The following is a 17,919-nucleotide window of genomic DNA, read 5'->3' as shown; positions in this document are numbered from 1 at the left end:
CAGATAATTTGTCACCACAGTGTTATCCCATAGGAATAAGAATGCTCTTCAAATTCAAAAACCCTTTACACTCACCCGGGAGGGTAGCCTGTTCCGAACACAGCACCCCTACTGCCCACCCCAGACACACAATGTGCCACTCCCTCAGCACTGCAGCAAAAGGCCAGCCTGGATTAGGTACTCAAATCTCTGGAGTTGGGAGCTTGAATCAACAACCTTCTGCCATTTGGTCAATAGTGTACCAACTGAGCCATGGCTGACACCTTGATCACATCTCAAATTTTCTTAACACCTTTTTCTCAAAACCATACAAAGCACCTCACAGTCAATGATGTACTTTTGAATTGGAATCACTATTTTGCAGCAGCCAATTTGCACACAGGAAGATCGTCCATCAGTCCATTTACAATGGTGACAAGTTAGACTTGCCTAAATGCAGAGGTGGATTGGTAACACTGGTCCAATGGAAAGAAACATTAAGTACTACTCAGAATAAATGCTAAACCACATCCATATCAAGTTTTATTGTAAATTCCATCACACATAGCTATTGATTCATAATATAAGAGCAAAGCAATAAGAGGCCACAGCAACTATGAGGAAGGTGAACACCGTCAGGGTTAGGTTGTGGACATCAATAATTTGAATATGTCTCATCATATCTAGTGAAACCTAAATTTTGTTCATACATTCTGAACTCATGTTTTTAAGCAATTTATAAAAATCATGTCCAGTTCAACAATGCACATCCACCTGAGGTCCACCTGTCCCTCTCCACGGCCAAATAATAGTATTTGAAGCTCGTCCTAGATAAGAACAAATCCAAATTGCCTTTCTCCAGTGCTACCTGTCTCCTCGGACTTCACTTCTGCCCTCCAGTTTGCTATCAACAGTGTGAGCTCAGACTTCTTTGCCCCTCTCACTCATTTCAGCTGCTTTTGCTTTGCATTATTCCACATAGCCCAAAGAAACCAAAACAAACAAGGTCAAAATATCCAAGTAGGCTGGGTACATTTTTTATGCCCAGTAGCTCTGACCTAATGTTCCATGGCTCACAGCAAGTGTCAGCATTCTAGACATGTTTGATATTCCTAGAGTGTGGTCAGTTCAGAGTTAGAACGGCACAAATGCTGTTAAATCTCTTCAATAAAATAACTTTGAACACAAATCACATGTATTTTTAAAATAAACTACTTCAACACAAATTCTATTCCCTGGCCACCTAGGCCATTCCTCTCCCCAACTATCGACTGCTGCTGAACCAGACTGTTCATAACTTTGGTATCCTACATGACCCCAAACTAAGTTTCCAACCGCCTATCCTCTACCATCACCAAGTCCTCCACCTCCATAACATTTTCCCACGCTGCCCCTGCCTCAACCCTTCCACTGCTGAAATCCTCATCTATACCTTTGTCACTACTAGACTTGACTATTCCAATTGACTATTCTCCTGGCTGGTCCTCTGCCTTGCACTCTGTAAACTTAGGCTGGTCCAAAACCCTGCGACCCATAAACTAATTCACTCCAAATCCCATCACCCGCCTGTTCTCAATAGTATACCTTAGAACCCAGTCTCAAAATCGTGTTTGACAATTTTATTAGAGTTTTTTGAGGATCTTTGAGATTCTAAGGAACTTGACAGGTAAGATGTTGAGACGATGTTTTGCCTCGTGGAGAATCAAGAACCAGGGGGCACAGTCCCAAGGAATCTCTCATTTAAGACAGAGATGAGCAGGGCCCCTCTCATCAGTCTTTGGAATTCTCTACTCCAGACAGCAGCGGAGGCTGGGCCATTGAATATATTGAAGGCTGAGTTAGACACAATTTTGTTTCTCAGGGGAATCAAGAGTTACGAGAGGCAGGCAGCAGAGTGGAGCTGAGGCCACGATCAGATCAGCCACGATCTTATTGAATATCTTGAGGGGGCCAAATGGCCTATTCCATTATTTTATGTTCTTATACCTCATTTTTAAAACTCTCATCCTGGTTTTGAAATCCCTCCATGGCATCACTCCTCCCTATCTCTAATCTTCACTAGCTCCACAGCTGTCCATGGTCTGTGCTTTTATGATTCTCTTGCACATCCCTGATTTCCTTAGCTACAACATTGGCAGCTATGGCTGCAGTTGCCTAGGCCTTAAGATCTGAAGATCCCTCCCTAAACTCGTCCAGCTCTCTCTCCTCCTTTAAAATGCTCTTTAAAACCTTCCTCTTTGTCTAAGCTTAGGTCACATGTCCTACCTAATATTTTCTTATTTGGCTTGTTGTCAAGCTGTGTGTGATGACACCCCTGTGAAGCAGTTTATGTTGTTTGATTACATTAAAACTCTATATAAATATAAGTTGTACTCATTGCTAATCACAAGCATAAAAAGTTCTCATTGGCCCATATTAAATCATTCACCTAGAAAACATGCAAATCCCTCCCCCACCACCCATCACAGCATCCAATTAGCCCACACAAAGGCAGTTGCTGCCACTATCTCTACCTTGAAGTCTCTTACAGGTATTAATGACTACATAGAAAAAAATGACTAGCTAAAAAAAATTGATAGAAATGTTCCATTAATTTGTACAAAGGTTTGCAAAGTAAGTCAGCTTGGCTTCACTGCTAAGTATCAGAGTGTAAGGTGCATAAATAATGAAATAGGTTGAACATGCACGAGGTCATGCAATTCCAACTAACACAACTTACTGGGAAAAGGCATTTAAAAAGGTTACCAACATTTAATATGAGAATTATTAACCTGAATTTGGGACTCAATTACAGCCATAATATTACATTTCTTCATTCAAAGACATTTATCAAAAACACATCTAATATTAAAACATTAAAAAGCCACATATAAATTCAACTTTAAATGGGGTCAGGGCCCTAGCTCAAATTTTATAGTCTCTTCCAAAGTTCACTTCAGCCAGTAGCAGGGAATGATGGCTAGCCTTGGTCAGGGAGGCAAGGAAAGATAAAAACAAAGGACTCTTGTTCCTGCATGCTAACCAGTGAACGCCACTGGAAGGTACACCTGTGTATCTTGGAACAAGACAGGGAGCTGCCTTGTTCGTCATGCATCATCCCTCTATTGCTGATATATCATTCCCTGCAGCTCAGTCAAAAATCACCACCTGAACAAGACAGCATAGCATGAGCATCAACAGTGCTTGTTGATCTGTACTCCAGCACATCAACACCATCTGGAGTGGGGGAGCAAAAGAGGTCTTCTGCTTAGCTGTCATCAGCAAGGATCTCCAAATGCTCCTCCCAGAACTTATCACCAATGATATCCACATGAAACGGGAGTACTTTGTTACGAGTTCTTTTCACCACAACAGTTTTCCCCTCTGGTGCATCCGGACTTGTGACCCTTTTATCAATAGTTTCTTCAACCTTAAGGGGGAAAAATGTCAAAAGGGGATCTCAACACCATTAAATTCATAAGATTAGTAAATTTTGAACTTTATTTCACAATGATAACATGGTTTTAGGAATTTAATAATCACAATCTGACCAAGATAAATCTCACCCCAAATGCACATTAAAACATAATATTGAGGTACAAACAAAGGACTTTCAGATTGTCCTATTCAAAGATCAACTTCACCATATCTTCTGCACTCAATGCTCTCCAGAAGATCAAATTGCCCTTGGAAACCATTTAAACTATCAATTTCAACAGCCCTTCCTTGTAATCTATGCCACAACTCATTATAATTGAGCTAAAGCGTTTCCCCTGACTGCCTCCACCGGTATTTGAATTCCACATCTGCTACAGCAGGAATCGATCCTATCCTCTACAGGGCTTGTTCCAAACACTGATACTTCAAGCAAGAGAAGACTTGCATTTCTATAACATCTTTCATGAGCACATGATATTCTTTCAAAGCACTTTACAGCAGTACCTCTGAAGTGTAGTCGCTGTAGTAATGTAGGAAATGCGGCAGCCAATTTGCACAGCAAGCTCCCACACACAGCAATGTGATAACGACCAGATAAACATTTTTTAAAAGTAAAAAGCAATATTGTTTGAGGGATAAATATTGACCAGGACACCAGGGAAAACTCCACTGCTCTTCTTCGAAATAGTGCCATGGGATCCTTTATTTTCACCTGACGGAGAAGATGGGGTCACAATTTAACATCTCCTCCCAAAGACTGTTTATTTATATTTTTCTTTATTTATTCTATCATGGGATATGAGTATTGCTAGCAAGGCCAGCATTTGCTGCCCATTCCTATTTGCCCTTCAACTGGCTTGCTAGGCCATTTCAGAGAGCAGTTGAGAGTCAACCACATTGCTGTGGATCTGGAGTCACATGTAAGCCAGACCACATAAGGATGGAAGATTTCCTTCCCTATAGAATATTAGTGAACCAGATGGGTTTTACGACAACTGATGGTTTCACGGTCACAATTACTGAGACTAACTTGCAATTCTAGATGTTATGAATTGAATTTAAATTCTACCAAGTGCCATGGTGGAATTTGATCCTGTGTCCCTATGGTATTAGTCTGGTTCTCTGGATTTACTAGTCCAGTGACATTACCACTATGCCACCGTCTCCCCAGATTTGGTATTTATATAGTGCCTAATTAATCATGACCTCAGCATAACCAAGTGCAATTCATTAAAAATGAATTATTTTTGAATTGCAGTCACGTTTTTCTCGTAGAAAAACATTGTGGCCAATTTGCACACAGTAAGATTGGCAGATTAAAATCAGGACCTTCCATTTCTGTATGGCTGATTTGATGCTGCCTTCAATACAAAGAAAGCCAATCACCTTTTACACATGCACTTAAACAGCAGAGAGCTCCAGGTCTTTTTACCAGCCTCCTAACTCCTGCAGGTCTGGCAGCATCTGTAACTCTTTCGAGTACAAACCCGTTTCCATCTGTTTCAGATGAAGTTACATTGTTTCATAGTTTGCCATTGTGAGATTTGAACTCTTGATCTCAGGGTTACAAACCCAGTACCATAACCACTTGGCTATTTAGGCCAAGCCTAGCAGAGAGCTCCACCTGCATCTTTTCACATAGGCTTCATTCAGCAAGCCAAATAGAAACAGAGCACCTCATTAACTTTTATGGTTGGAGATCAAATCCCATAACAATATATGACCTAAAGAGAGGATTACTCACGTTCACAGAACATCATGCATCCTGGAAGTTTCAGCTACATTCCCAACCCAGAATGAGTCCCAAACAATGTCCGCTGCCCCCACAGTCAACTTCCTAATTCCCACAGATTATAAATATACTAAGGGGTTCCTTTTCCTACGATGCTTCTTCTCCACATTTGCTTTGTTCTTGGTTCCCAGTGAGGGGGAACACGAGGAGGGAGCTACAGAGGCAGCTGAGTAGATAGCCTCGAACTTGCAATGAAACACTGGTCACAGTGTAAATCCTGGACATCAATGTGGTTGGTATACTACCTATACTAATATACTCACCTTATGCCATATCAGCACAGTTCCTTTTCTATAAATTTCTGGTTCGTTATTGTAGTTAATGTTGAATTCCAGAAATAAAATGTCATTTTTTTCTCCTGCAAGAGTGCCCTATGCCAGAAGTAAAAAAATGCATCATTTAGTGAATTAAAAAACATCTCTCCCAGTTACAATTTAAAAACAAGCAGTTCCAAAAGTGGCAAACACAGCACAAGATCTACAGTACTAATGGATGGAATGAAATAGGGAAAGCTTCTGGAATGAAAATTAATGTAAAAAACGTTATGAAGATCGGAAAATATAATGACAGAAAAGTGAAGGTCAACATCTTGGATAGCAATTGCAATTTAAGTAGCTGGGAAATATCTTGTCAGAAGATGCTTATTACCAGAAGGAAATCAGAGCTAAAGTAACAATGGCAAACAATGCATTCTCCAAATATAAATAATTTTTCTTCAGAAGAATGAGTAGACATCCTAAGAAAAGAGCTTATCAGGATTGTGATTTGGTGCGTCTTGTTGCGCTGTGCTGAAGCATGGATCTTGAGAAAAGATAAAAGGACACCCAAAGACTAGAAAGTTGTGAAATGTGGTTCTGAAGGGGGATGGAATGGGTTAGATGGAGAGAACTCAAGAGCAATGAAGGTGTTCTCAGGATGGTGGAAAAGGAAAGATCGTTAGTAAACATCATCAAGAAAAGGTTACAAGGTTGAGTTGGTCATATTCTAAGGCATGAGAACCTGAAGGTGGTGATTGAAGGAAAATTAAAGGGATATCGACCAAGAGGGAGAAAGACAATGTCCATGTACACAACTTGAAATTGAAAATGGAAAGGCTCCTTTATGCAACTGAAAAAGGAAAGCTAAGACCACAAGTTATGGAGCATGAGCAGAGAACCTGCCCTTAGGCAGGTCACTAGTACTGGTTTTTTAAAATTAAATACTTGCATTTATATAAATGTTATTACAGCCCTCAAACCAACCTGGCATAAGTGTTACTTTGAATCCCAAGGATTTGTACAGTCAAATTGACAGTCATTTTGCACATCAGGATCCCAAAAACAGCAATCAGAATGATGGCAACCTCACAGAATTGCGGAATTTTAATGGCACCATTCGGAGACAACCATTCAATCGATTGTATCTGCACCGGCTCTCCAAATGAGCATTATGAACTAGTGTCATTTTTGTGCCTTTTCCCTGTATCCCTGCACATTGTTTCTATTCAAATTATCATCTAATGCTCTCTTGAATGCCTCAATTGAACTTGCCTCCACCACACTTCCAGGCAGTGCTTTCCATACCTGAACCACTCGTTGTGTGAAAAAGATTTTTCTTGCGTCACATTTGCTTCTTTTGCAAATCACTTTAAATCTGTGCCCTCTCATTCTTGATCCTTTTACAGGTGGGAACAGCATCTCCCTATCTACTCTGTCTAGCCCCCTCATGGTTTAGAGCATCTGTATCAAATCTCCTCTTAGCTGCCTTCTCTCCAAGGAAAACAATCCCAACCTCTCCAATCTGTCTTCGTGACTGAAGTTTCTCATCCCTGGAACTATTCTTGTAAGCCTCTTCTGCACTCTCTCCAATGTGTTCACATCCTTCCAAAATGTGGCACCCAGAACTGTACAAGATACTCCAGCTGAGGTCTAATGAGTGTCTTTTATACATTCAGCATAACCTCCTTGATCTTGTACTCTTATGCCCCTATTAATAAAGGCCAGGATACTATATGCTTTATTAGCTGCTCTCTCTACCTGTCCTGCCACCTTCAATGATCTATGCACATGTACACTCAGGTGTTATGACCATTGGTAAAGCAGAGTTATTTAAAAATCCCAGAGGGAAACTTTAATCAACTGTCATAGCCAGTAATTTAAATGTTATGTTTGAGATGTGACTCTAAACTCAGGGTCTCTAGGGGTCATGAGGACTCGAAACGTCAACTTTGTTATTCTCCGCCAATACTGCCAGACCTGCTGAGTTTTTCCAGGTATTTGTTTTTGTTTTGGATTTCCAGCATCCGCAGTTTTTTGTTTTTATATTTTTATGTCTATATCCCTTTGAAGTTCTGCACTGTCCTCCTCTCAGTTTACAACACTCCCAAGCTTTGTATCATTTGCAAACTTTGAAATTGTCCCCTGCACACCAAGATCTAGATCTAGATCATTAATATATATCAAGAAAAGCAAGGGTCCCAATACCGACCCCTGGGGAACTCCACTACAAACCTTCCTCCAGCCTGAAAGATATCCATCGACTATTACTCTCCTTCCTATTTTTCAGCCAATTTTGTATCCACATTGCAACTGTCCCTTTTATGCCATGAGCAATAACTTTTCTCAAGTCTGTTTTGTGGCACCGTATCAAATGCCTTTTGAAAGTCCATGTACACCACATCAACAGCATTACCCTCAATGACCTTTTCAGTTACCTCTTCAAAAAACTCCAGCAAGTTAGTTAAACATAATTTCCCCTTTAGAAATCCATGACAGCTCTTCCTTATCAACCCATATTTTTCCATGTGACTACTAATTCTATCCCAAATGATTGCTTCTAGAATCCTGCCCATCGCTGAAGTTAAACTGATTGGTCTGTAATTGCTGGGCTTATCCGTACAACCTTTTCTTGATGGTGCTGGTTATAGGTAGAATGATGGCTAGGACACCAGAACAGCACTCTGCCCTTCTCTAAATACTGCACTGAAGCATCAGCCTAGATTGTGAGCTCGGGTTCTGATGGAGGCATGAGTAGCATGGGTATTAGCATGGGTAGAAGATTGGCTGGCTGGTAGAACACAGTATGCATAAATAGGTCTTTTTCTGATTGGCAGGATGTGACAAGTGGAGTCCCGCAGGAATCTGTGCTGGGGCTTCAGCTTTTTACAATTAATATCAATGACTTAGATGAGGGGAGTGAAGGCATGGTAGCTAAATTTACAGATGACACAAAGATAGATAGGAAAGTACATTGTGAAGAGGACATAAGAGGCTGCAGACAGATATAGATAGGTTGTGTGGATGGGCAACAATCTGGCAGATGGTGTATAATGTAGGAAAATGTGAAGTTGTTCACTTTGGCAGGAAAAATAAAACAGCCGAGTATTACTTAAACGGAGATTGGCTGCAGAATTCAGAGTTGCCGAGGGATCTAGTTGTTCTAGTGCATGAATCACAAAGTTAGTATGCAGGTACAGCAAGTAATTAAGAAGGCTAATGGAATGCTATCCTTGATTATGAGAGGAATTGAACATAAAAAGTGAGGATGTTATGCTTTATACAGAGCATTGGTGAGACATCTCGAATAGTGTGTGCCGTTTTGGTCTCCTTATTTAATGAAGGATGTAAATGCATTCAAGGCGTTTCACAGTAGGTTTACTAGATTGATACCTGGAATGAGCGGGTTGTCTTATGAGGAAAGGTTCAACAGACTGGGCTTGTTTCCACTGGAGTTTAGAAGAGCAAGCGGTGACTTGACTGAAGTATGTAAGATCCTGAACGGTATTGACAAGGTGAATGTGGAAAGGATGTTTCCTCTTGTGGGTGAGTCCAGAACTAGGGGCACAGTTTTAAAATTAGGGGTTGCCCTTTTAGGACAGAGATGAGGAGAAATTTTCTCTCAGGGGACTGAGACACTTTGGAGTCTCCAAAGCCAGTGGAGGCGGGGTTACTGAATATTTTTAAGGCAGAGATAGATAGATTCTTGTTAAGCAAGGGTATCAATTGTTATCAGAGGTGGATGGAAATGTGGAATTCGAAACACACGATGATCAGCCTTGATCTTATTGAATGGCGGAGCAGGCTCACAGGCCGAATGGTCTACTCCTGTTACTGCAAAAGCCTTTAAAGTACCTCTTTCCCATAGAGATACTATAGCTGTCAGCAGCAGCCCTTAGCTATGGAAGTGAAAAAAATAAAAGTTATGCCTTAGAATCCTAATCACTAAGTAGCAACTGCTGCTGAAACTGCACTTATGTGGATACCAGTGGGTAAACAATTGGACTTCACTGTGAGGTTCTCCACAATCAGATGGTCTGTTAACTCTCAAGATTCCTGCAAGAAAGACAAATTTGGTGTGGCTCCGTAGGACAATCCTGATTCTTTTACTACAATACAGGCATGTGGACTCAGGAGAAAGAATCACCTGATCAATAATCTTTATTTATCAAATAAATAAAATTACTGGTTATAACAGGTTTATGAGTTAGACACATTTAAACTCTCAAACAACGGACTCATTACTGTAAACTAAGCCTTCCAATCACTTACGAGGAATCCCTTAGGATGATTTAGAGTCCCAATAGTTTTCCAGTGCATCTATTGTTAAGAGTTCAACACAGAAGGTTAGTTTGTAAGGATAATGCCTAAGGGTGCCAGCAGTCAAGTAGACAACCTTCTCTGCTCATGCATGCCCACTGTTGCTCTATTTGTTCATTATTCTCCAAATATTTCACATATTTGAGCAGTTAGGCCAACTGTAAAGGTGAGCACTTCCCATCTTCCCAGACATTTTTTTTTAACACTTGAAGATGTGCTCGTCCCTGAATTATCACCTTAGCAGAATCGCCAATGCCTAGTATGCTCTCTCTCTCTATCAACATTATTATACCACCAGCTTTCTATTCTATGCTTAAACCTATTAACCCCATAATCTATTACCATTATTCTACATTGTTTACTCTTACTATCATTGCCTAAACCTAAAACTGATAAAGGGATTTTTTCCCACCAGCATGATACCCCCATCATTAAGAGATGAGAAGAGAAACAAGTGGGAAAAAGACACCCATTTAAAACAAAATTTCACACATGCAATTAAGCAGTCCCAGTCCTAACCCAGTGAGTAGCATGTCAGGATTTTGTACCTTCAGTTTCTCTTCTGCTTCACTGTTGGACAAACCACCTTGTAGCACCAATGCCCAAAAAGTTGTGTTGTAAAGGTTATTAATATGACCTATTGGTGGAAAAATATTGTTAGTGCAGTTAAAAGCAGAATATTCTGAATAATTTATTTCAATACAAACCTATGCTGGACATGCATACAATGGCCCAGTGGGTGACAGAGAATTCTTGCACTTGAACAGTTAAAGTAGAACCCATCTTACGGCACGAAGCAGTCACTAATCTTTCAATGGGAAGGAAATTTGGGACAGAGTTGGAATTTTCATTTTATGTTCACTTGAAACATGAAAAAATAAAATTATCTAGTAAACTGTGTCACAGACCATCACAGTGCCTCAGACTATGCTGAGGTATCTTATGTCAGTTGGAGGCAACACTGGCAAGTCACTTCACTGGCTTTGGGACAGACTAACTTGGGCTCCAACTACAATAGTTGAAACAGTTGAAAGTGCATTCAAGTGATTTCAGGCTGTCTTTATCAGACCTTAGAACACAGATGCATGTACACACATATCGAATGGGATGCTCCCATCCCATTTTAGTGATGAGCAAATACTCACCAAGGCACATGTGAACAATGGCCACTAGGCCAAGGTATCAGAAAGCCATGAGATCCTGTATCCCAGCAAAGAGACAAAGCCTTTAAGAGGGGAGGGGGAAAATTATAGTGGTTCAAAAACTTAAAAAAAAATTAAGCAAAAGCATTAGGAAAATGAAAATAATATCCCTTAAATTGCAAATACAAAAACAACCCAGTTAAATTTCTCACAATCTGCCTGCCTCCAGCTTAGGTAGTCTCGCAGGTTCTGGTTGCTAGGATACAGAACAACTCTCCCATCAAATCCAGGTGGAAATAAGAGGGCCTGATCTTTAAAGTAATCTTGCCAGTAGAAAACAAAGCTGGAAGAAAACTGGGAGACCACATGGCTCATGAATTTGCTGTTGGAAGAAGAGAAAAAATAAAATGAATGTCAATCTCACGGAAAATGAAGTTCTATTTATCTTATTACCTGTTTTATATTATCTTGGTTCTGAAAAAGACCTGCCCTTTGGCTCTAAGTAAATATGCAATCCAAGTGGTACTCTTTGGTTAGAATGTGGGACTTGCAACATGGAGTAGTGAGGCAAATGGCAGGGTAATCTAGATAAGTACATAAGGGAAAAATGAATAGAAGGAATTGCAGATAGGGTTAGATGAAATAAGATGGGAGAAGGCTCATGTGTACATAAACACCAGCATAGAACCGATTAGGCCAAATTACCCACTTATAGTGCTGTAAATTCTATGTTTTTATGCTATTTGGGTTAGATAGACCCCATGCTTGATTCTGGCGTAAACTGATTTAGCTAATCTCAATCAGGGCCGTTTAATCGGTGGGCTCCTTTTCCCTTTTGGTGGGCAGGTAAGAGGAGAAATAATGGTATGCGCAAGGGAAGCAGTGCATCTGCCTGCCAACACTCACTGTCTCAGGTGATATTGAAGAACAGCCTCGAGTGAGGTTCCAGGGGGCTGCTGTCAACCCCAGCACCAATCCAGGAGCTGACTGCAGGCAAAAAAACAGTAGTCAACTGGAATTAACATTTCTCCCGCCACTGTCCCTCTCCCATTGCCAAATGAACAAGACTCTCCCATTTAACCCTTCAGTGTAAATAACAGTTAATATAGTGGAATATGATTAGCTGATTGTATGTCACAGTGTCTCTCAAGCACACACAGAAAGGAGACACCCTCCAGCCCATCATGCTTGTGCCAGCTCACTGCAGTGTGTTATCCTGGTGATGATACCAGAGTTGAATAGTTATATAGAGGTCAGATTGGAAAGAAACATAGGACTTAGGAGCAGGAGTTGGCCATTCAGCCCTCCAAACTTGATCCGTCATTTGAGATCATGGCTGATCTGGTTGTGGTCTCAAATGCACTTTGTCACCTGCCCCCATAACCTTTGACTCACTTGTCTATCAAAAATCCATCTAATTCAGCCTTGAATAAATTCAAAACCCAACCTCTCCTGCTTTCTGGGGAAAAGAATTCCACAGACTAATGACCCTCAGAGAAAAAAATTCCCATCTTCATCTTAAAAGGGAGACCCCTTATTTTAAACTGTGTCCCCTAGTTCTTGTTTCTCCCACAAGTGGAAACATCCTCCTGGTATCTACCTCATCAAGTCCCCTCAGGAACTTATACATTTCAATAAGATCACCTCTTGTTCTTCTGAATGCCAATGGGCACAGTCCCAACCTGTTCAACTTTTCTTCATAAGATAAGCCCCTCATCCCGAGAATGAGTCAAGTGAGCCTTCTCTGAACTACTTCTAATGCAATTATATCTTTTTTCAAATGAGACCAAAACTTCACACAGTATTCTAGATGTGGTCTCACCAAGGCCCTATGCAGCTGCAGTAAAACTTCTCTACTTTTATATTCCATTCCCCTTGCAATGAATGCCAACATTCCATTTGCCTTCCTAATCACTTGCATATCTGCAGACTAACCTTTTGTGATTCATGTACCAGGACACCCAGATCCCTCTGTACCACTGAGTTCTGCAATCTCTTTTCATTTAAATAGTATACTGCTTTTCTATTCTTCCTGCAAAGTGAGCAGGTTCACATTTTCCCACATTATGCTCCATCTGCCAAATTTTTGCTCACTCACTTAATCTGTCTATATCCCTTTGCAGACTCTCTACCTCCTCTTCAGCACCAACTTTCCTACCTATCTTGATGTCATCAGCAAATGTAGCTACCATACCTTTGGTCCCTTCATCCAAATCATTGCTGTAGATTGCAAACATTGAGACCCCAGCACTGATCCCTGTGGTACTCCATTTGTTACTTGTTGCCAACCCGAAAAAAAAACATATTCCTACTCTCTGCTTCCCGTTAGCTAACCAATCATTTATCCATTGTAAATAACATATAAAAGTTGATCATACTTTTCACGTTTGTTGTGGCTCGGGGAGCAATGGGGCTTGTAATTGCAGTGCACTATCCCCATTGAGTCATGACACCATGCTAAAAAGTTACCGCCTACACCACGTAATCTTATCTTATGTAGTAACCTTTGATGTGGCATCTTATCGAATACCTTCTGGAAATCCAAGTACACCACATCTACAGGTTCCCCTTCATCCGCATTGCTTGTTACTTCCTCAAAAAAACTCCCATAAATTAGTTAAACACAATTTCACTTTCACAAACCCATGTTGACTCTGCCTGATCAAATTATGATTTGCTAAGTATTCAGCTATAACCGCCTTAATAATTGATTCTAGCGATTTCCCTATGACAGATGTTAAGCTAACTGGCCTATAGTTTCCTACTTTCTGTCTCCCAGCTGTAAGAAATTGGGATCTTAAATGAACAGATATTTTCTGCATAATATAACACCCGTAAAAAGCTGTCTGAAAAGGCAACAATTTTTAAACAGTCTGTGGAAACCGGCAAGATCGCTTAGTTCATGTTGTCATTCCTAAGTTAAGATGACATCCTATGTAGCCCCTTATCAATGCAATTGTTTAGAAAGAACCACGATATGACCAATAGCAGGATGGAAACTAAAATGCTGACATCACGCAGGGTGACGTACAAGGGGGGTGGTAACCACCGGACATTTGGAGTACCTGTCCTGTATCCATTGGTCAGAATAGTTAGATAGACGATTGACACTGGATAAGCTACCAGGCCTCAAAAAAAAACATATATAGGTGTTATACTGGTGGTAGGGGGCTGAGTGCTGCGGAAGTACTGATGAGGTGGCAGTGTTCGTTGGGCAGCTGCCTTCTTCAGATGGAAGATCGATCGGAGGAGGAGGAGGTTCAAGAGATCGAAGGAAGAGTTTCTTAACACTTCGACTAGAGAGCGGAATGCTGTTATCACAAGCTGTTATGGGTCGTACACTTTTTCTAATTAGTTAATGTCTCATATCTAGACTGTTGCTTCTTAATCAACTTAAAATTACTTATGACTAATTGACTGCCTATTTAGGTAGCTGTGGCCCAAATCTAAAAATCTTACATCCTTTTCTTGCATAAAAGGTGTTGCATTAGCTATTTTCATGGATAGACTAGGTGTTTATTCCCTTAAGTATTGAAGATTAAGGAATATGATAGCGATGTTTGAAAATGATAAAATGAGTTTATAGTTTATCTCACTACCTTATTTCTGTCCAGAACAAGGTGGCATAATCTTAAAATTAGAACAAGATCGTTCCTGATGTCAGGAAGCATTGTCCCCTCCCACTTCAAAAAACTGTTGCAACTCAGGGTCAACTGAAAAGTTCAAAATTGTGTTGGTTTTCTTTTTAATCAAGGATATTAAGGGATATGGAAGCAAGGCAAGCAGATGGAATTAAGATACAGATCAGCAATGATCTGATCGATGGAGGAATCAAAAGGCTGAATGTCCTTCTTCTGTTCCTATGTACATTCCCTCGCAAGCTTTTAAATTCTTTTTCAAATGCTTACCTATTTCCCTTACAGAAGCAACTTGCTCATTTCATCTTTCAACCACATTCAGCATTAAAGTAAATCGAACCTCTTTCATCCTCAGAATCTTAAATTTATGCCTTCTAGTTTTCTAGTTACTGGCTAGTAGAAAGAGTTCTTCCCTGTTCTCCTCAAAGTTTCTCATAATAGCCTCCATCAGATCTTCTCTTAACCTCAGTTGAAAGAGTCTCCATTCGTCCAGTTTTTCCTCATATCTACAGCCTCAGTATAGATAACCAGTGTATTTAGTAGACATATCATTGCTTCCCCTGACACTTGGCCCACAGTACACCTGAAGCAAATAAAACCAGAAAACTAGTCCGTAGTGAAAGCCTCTATTTGTACACTGCACCTTGCTCTCCTCTTAAACCAGTTAGTTCTCTTTTTAAAGACAAAGCTGTATTCATCACTTTGGCCGTAGGCGATCACAACGTCATTCAGTTCTGCCATGACAGTCAACGCGCATTTAGTCATCAGACGGAGAGCCCGGTCATCATTGGGCTTTCTGAAACCGTGTTGATCTGCAAACCTGAAGTCAAAAAACTTGTTTAAGTAAGAGTTGACCATAAGGCAGGAGTTTCAAACAGTAGCACCTTTGCATGCCGAACAGAACTTAGAAAACAAATATATTACACCAGGATGCGAAGCTTTGGCCCGACTCCACATGACAAAAGGAGAAGCACTTGCCTCTAATTCAGCAGCAGAAGAATCTCAAAGTCGAGTTGCTAAATAATTGACCAAGGGTCTGAACCCAGACCAATTTTCTCCTCCCAAATCCAGGGCTACCGAGGGCAATTGAACTCTTATCCCAGTATGAGATCAAAGGCTTGTGGGTTTTTACTGGCTATGTATCATAACAAATACTGATAACTAGTTTTATGTGACACTCTTCTTTAAAAAAATGTCTGGCGACCTTTGCAAAGTAGCATTTATTGCCCTTTCCTAGCTGCCTTCAGAAGGTGTCACAGATGGGGCTGATCAGGTAAGGGGTAGCCAGTTTCTGCGCAATAGTGACCCAAGTGGATTTTAGCAACAATACAACAGCTTGTATTATGGTCCTAGACCACAAATGACCAGATTTATTGAACTACCAACCTGTTATGTTGAAATCTGAACTGACACCCTCTGGGTCATTAAACTGGTATCATAATCGCTTGCCTACTCTATTCTTTTTTCTGTAACCATTAGCTTGCAAAGGTTTTAAGTTTCATTGCTTTCATGTGCTATTTATGCAATGGTTCAGTTAAAGCCTTGTGCAAAACTAAGTGACTTGGGAAGCACACCAACTTAAGTCAACACCCAATATATGACTTAGAGTGTGTCCATCGACTAACTGTGGATGACTAGTAACATGAAAGCTTGCACATGCCACTGAATGTGAATAACTAAAAAAATCCTCTATTTTTCTGCATCTCAAAACTGTGGAACTCCTTCCCCCTCAGTCCTTCAATCCAGAGGACTTTTATAACTGAAACTTGGTGTTATCTAACTTCTACTTCTTGAGAGACCACCTCCTCTTTTAAAAGTTTCATGTCTTGCAATATTTACACCCAAGATTTCTCAATTAAAGGAAAATTAAAACCCTACCCATCTAAATGTGCGGTAACACATGTACAAGCTTGGTTGATGCGTCATCGACCTATTCAAGATACCATTCTGTTTAATGGTCAGAATTGCAACGTGCTTACATTCACTCAGCTGATGGCATTCACTTCCTAAGTTAGATGGAATGGGTTTCAGCCCCATTCTGAGATTCAGCTCATAATCTCAGTTAACATCAAGGGTGCTGCATTATCAGGGATACCATTCAGAAAACATTTAAATGAGTTCCTGTATATTCAAGTGGATATAAAAGATGACCTGGGCAACATTTACTCTCTCAGTCAGTACCAACAAAAAATTGTGGAATGTTGCTGGCATGGAATGACATTCCTGACACTTCAAGAAGGTATTGACTTGTACTTATATAGCATCTTCAATGAGGTAAAACGTCCCAAGACACTTCACAATCAATCAAAAAAAGGAGATATTAGAATAGGTGACGAAAAGCTTTGTTAAAGAGGTAGGTTTTAAGGAAAATCTTAAAAGGAAAAGAGACGGAGAGATATAGGGAGGGAATGTAAGAGCTGAGGGCATAGACGGCTAAAGGCATGGCTGCCGAAAGTGAAATTATGAAATTTCAGGATGTTCAAGAATCGTAGCAACATACAAGTACATTTGGGTTTATAGAGCTGGACAGATGCAGCCATCAAAGGATTTGAACAGAAGGATTAGAATTTTATAACCATAGCCGGGATCCGGTGGTCATAGCCGTGTGGTTAAGATGATAGACTATAGATCCATTGGGGTAATTTTGAGGTGTTTGAGCCAAGTACAGAGAACCAATATGGATTTATAACAGCTGGGTCATGTCTAATGAGTGTAACTGAGTTTTTTCAGGAAATGACTAAAGTAGTAGATAGGGGAATATCTTTGGACATAGTGTTTATGGGGTTCCACAAGGCATTTGATAAAGTCCCACATTAGAAACTTTTAGCTAAAATTAAAGCTTATAAAATTGAAGGCATATTATTGACGTTGTTTTGAGATCAGTTAGGTGATAGACAATTGTAGGGACAATAGGCGTGCACTTGAATTGGAAGAAATTATTAGCTGTGTCCCACAAGGATCTATGATATGACTCATGTATTCACTACATTTATTGATGGCTTAGAAAAGACAATAGAGAGCTATATTATCCAAGTTTGCCGATGACAAAAATTGACAGTATAGTAATTCGTGTAGACGGTGGCATAAAATTACAAAGATATTTATAAAGCGAGTGGATGGAATGGTAACAGATGGATTTCAATGCAGATGAGTGTGAAGTCATTGATTTTGGACCAAAAGAAATGAAAAAGCATGAGCATTATTTAAATGGTGAAAATCTAGAACAATGGAGGTCCTAAGGGATTTAGAGGTTGATGTAAACAGGTTACTAAAATGTAGCAGTCAGGTACAAAATATAATCAAAAAAGCTAATGGAATTATAGCCTTTATAACAAGGGGCCTAGAATAATAAAAGTAGTTTTGCTATAGTTATACAA

General features: G+C 40.1%; 1 protein-coding gene across 3 annotated transcripts in view; it reads right to left on the bottom strand.

Annotated features, from left to right (window-relative positions):
• Positions 1-509: 509 nt before the first annotated feature.
• Positions 510-17,919, bottom strand: part of thg1l (tRNA-histidine guanylyltransferase 1-like) — a 30,921-nt gene continuing 13,511 nt past the window's right edge. For all 3 annotated transcript variants that reach the window (XM_041193816.1, XM_041193815.1, XM_041193817.1), the window contains 5 exons: positions 15,186-15,362; positions 11,117-11,286; positions 10,311-10,399; positions 5,452-5,559; positions 510-3,388 (listed from right to left, as the gene is read on the bottom strand). In XM_041193816.1, the coding sequence (XP_041049750.1) occupies positions 3,227-3,388; positions 5,452-5,559; positions 10,311-10,399; positions 11,117-11,286; positions 15,186-15,362 (706 nt within the window). In that variant the 3' untranslated portion in view covers positions 510-3,226. The remainder of the gene's footprint in view (positions 3,389-5,451; positions 5,560-10,310; positions 10,400-11,116; positions 11,287-15,185; positions 15,363-17,919) is intronic.

The sequence above is a fragment of the Carcharodon carcharias genome, chromosome 8 (assembly GCF_017639515.1).
Source record: "Carcharodon carcharias isolate sCarCar2 chromosome 8, sCarCar2.pri, whole genome shotgun sequence".
Taxonomy (NCBI): domain Eukaryota; kingdom Metazoa; phylum Chordata; class Chondrichthyes; order Lamniformes; family Lamnidae; genus Carcharodon; species Carcharodon carcharias.
Note: the sequence above shows the minus strand (reverse complement) of the source record. Positions and strands in the feature narration are given on the sequence as shown.